This window comes from Chondrus crispus, genomic scaffold (genome assembly GCF_000350225.1).
Source record: "Chondrus crispus Stackhouse genomic scaffold, scaffold_1, whole genome shotgun sequence".
Taxonomy (NCBI): Eukaryota; Rhodophyta; class Florideophyceae; order Gigartinales; family Gigartinaceae; genus Chondrus; species Chondrus crispus.
Genome location: NW_005178809.1, coordinates 974,332 through 976,777, shown reverse-complemented (window position 1 = coordinate 976,777; position 2,446 = coordinate 974,332). Strand labels below are relative to the sequence as shown.

The following is a 2,446-nucleotide window of genomic DNA, read 5'->3' as shown; positions in this document are numbered from 1 at the left end:
GGGGGGGGGGGGGGGGGGGGGAAGCACTACTGTAGCTCCTGCTGCTGCTCCATCTTCCTCAGGCTACTCCCACACTGGTGCCCCTTGTGTCCCCTCCGCCCCTTCTCGTGCATCGGCAGGTGAACGTCACTCTATTGTCAGCATCTTTCCTCGGTCGACAATTCGTAACACCCACTTTATCCCCTTCTTTTATCCCTCCTCCCTGACGATCAGTACCATCCAGGTATGACTCATCTTTTACACTTCTTAGTGGTAACTGCACATTTACCCAGTTGTTCATCATTAGCTCCACCTTCTTTCTAGTTAAAACCGCCCGCAACAACATGCCATTTTTCAATCTGCATATGATCTTGTATTTCTTTCCCTTTCCCCTTCGTCCTCCGCCTGACGGAACTGGCGCCGCAAGAAAAACTAACGTGCTCCCAAGTACTTGTAACACTTTGAGAACTGAGTAAATGGTACCCTTTTTGTTTGGTAGGAAACGTCCGCTTTGTCGTACCCTGCTTTCCACGTACGTCATAGGGGACGTCAATTCCTCCGTCGTCCCGGATGTGAAGTCATCTCCTATTCCATTCAGCCCCTCCATGTACATTCGGAGACCGGATATTCCCACCTGCGGCTGCATCGCACTTGCCCTTATCTCATCCGTTGTACTCGTATTGCACTCCTCTCCGGTGCAATCGGAAGTCGCTAATCTTCTTCTCGCAATTCTTGTTTCTTTCTCCACTCTCTCAGGCTTGCACTCTGCGAGGTTGTTGAATACGACATGTACCAGGCGGAACCGTTGCACGTTTCCGTTTGAGTCTGTGAAGACGTCGCACTTTTGCCTCCATAGTTCGGGTTTGAGCTGTAAAAAGGAGGTGCAAAGCGCTGTATCTCGACGCGTGAATTTGACTCCTTCGAGATCTCGGGCTTCAACACATAGGCAAGCACCAATAGGTTGAATGTCATCTAAGACGCAGGGTAAGTATGAGAGTTGTAATTGTCTGTCGCGAAACGCATTGTGTCTCGGTAGGGTCTTAGGTGTGGTCTCTCGAGACTTGTGTGGCGGAAGAGCGTGAGTGTCCATACTGGGTGGCAAACTCTAGATAGGAAGCAGAGAACAGTTGGACGGGCTAGCATGTGTAGTCGCAGGTTACTGTGTAGGAAGACCGCGACCGTATGGCCACGAACATCCGACCATGACAATGAATTGGCATTGTCTTCGATGAAAGGCTGGGAAACTCATGTTGGTAACCGTAGCCGTTGGACATGCAGATGGATGCATGCGTTGGTCGGGGTGCCAAGCGACAGTTAAAGAGATATGCACTCGCTCCATCTCGCGAACGCGCCGAAAAACGAGATGCAAAAAAAGGACAGTAGCGATCTCTTTCCTCGCAGGACAAGGAATTTGGTCCAACGTCGCGTTAATAATGTCCTTAGCTCTCCTATAAAATGGTCATGTGAGTGTGCAAGGCGCTAAATAGTGTACAGTATTTCGGACAAGGGTGTTGGTGGCGTCCGCTTTACTCGTCGGTTTACGCTGCCCGGTATGTGCAATATTCGCAATAATTATACGCTACTTATGTCCTGCATACTGTATGAGCCCGCAAAGTGCAATACCGCCACCAGCACACGTCCAGCCACCGCTCATCTGCCGAACACAGCGATGTAGGTCGTCGCCTTCCCAACGACAGGATACAGCAGCAGGAAAAGGAGATGGTGCGACCGAGCCGAGGAGCGGATGCACTTCGCCTCGAGAAGGTACAGTACGCATTGCATTCAGTAGTATGAAATTTGCTTTGCTGTACACCCTAACATGACCTCAATTCATGTCTTCTCCTACAGTTCCATTGCAATCATCAGGTGCCGATAGTAAACCTGAACAGAGGCCCGCGCGGCATCCGTGGGGAGACACAATCACCCTGCGCCACACAACACTGTCCGTTGTTTCCAAAGCCAGTAGCCTGGTGGTGTAGCGAAGAGTGTCCTGGCTGCAACCTACAGCACAGCGGCCCATTTGTGAATTGTCGAGCTCTCTCTCCTGGACCTGCAATCAAGATTCTAGTCTCGGCGTCATGATCATGTGAAAGGCTTGAGACAATCTCGAAAGGCGGCATGGACAGTAGACGAACCAGTCGACAGGATCACTTCGCGCCTACGAGCCGACCACCTGAAACAACTGTAGTGTACCCGCCTACAGAATCATGAAATACAACGGCAGCTGTGCATGGAGGTATGCTCTGCGTTCAAGCTTTTCCAACCCCCCTCCCGCCCACCCCTCCCCCGCCCCCGCCCACAATGAATGCGTTTCGCTCTGACAGTTCCTCTCCCCATCCGGGCTCCCATTGCACCAGACATCCGCGGCTGGGCGACGCGCTAGCTCGTGTGGTGGGAGATCTCGAGACAGGCGGCATGTTGATGACCTCGGCAAGCAAACGCCGCAGCACGCACAGTATGGAACGCT

General features: G+C 52.2%; 1 protein-coding gene; it reads right to left on the bottom strand.

The window, feature by feature from the left end:
* Nucleotides 1–1,468: 1,468 nt before the first annotated feature.
* On the bottom strand, nucleotides 1,469–1,756 carry CHC_T00001419001 (hypothetical protein). XM_005711804.1 is given in 2 exon segments: nucleotides 1,469–1,558; nucleotides 1,559–1,756. 1 exon segment carries the CDS (start codon nucleotides 1,754–1,756, stop codon nucleotides 1,559–1,561), a length of 198 nt encoding a protein of 65 aa, XP_005711861.1. The 3' UTR covers nucleotides 1,469–1,558.
* Between the last annotated feature and the right edge of the window lie 690 nt (nucleotides 1,757–2,446).

Coding starts and splice junctions, on each gene's coding strand:
- CHC_T00001419001 (XM_005711804.1), bottom strand. CDS start 1,756: ATGCGTACTGTACCTTCTCGAGGCGAAGTGCATCCGCTCCTCGGCTCG.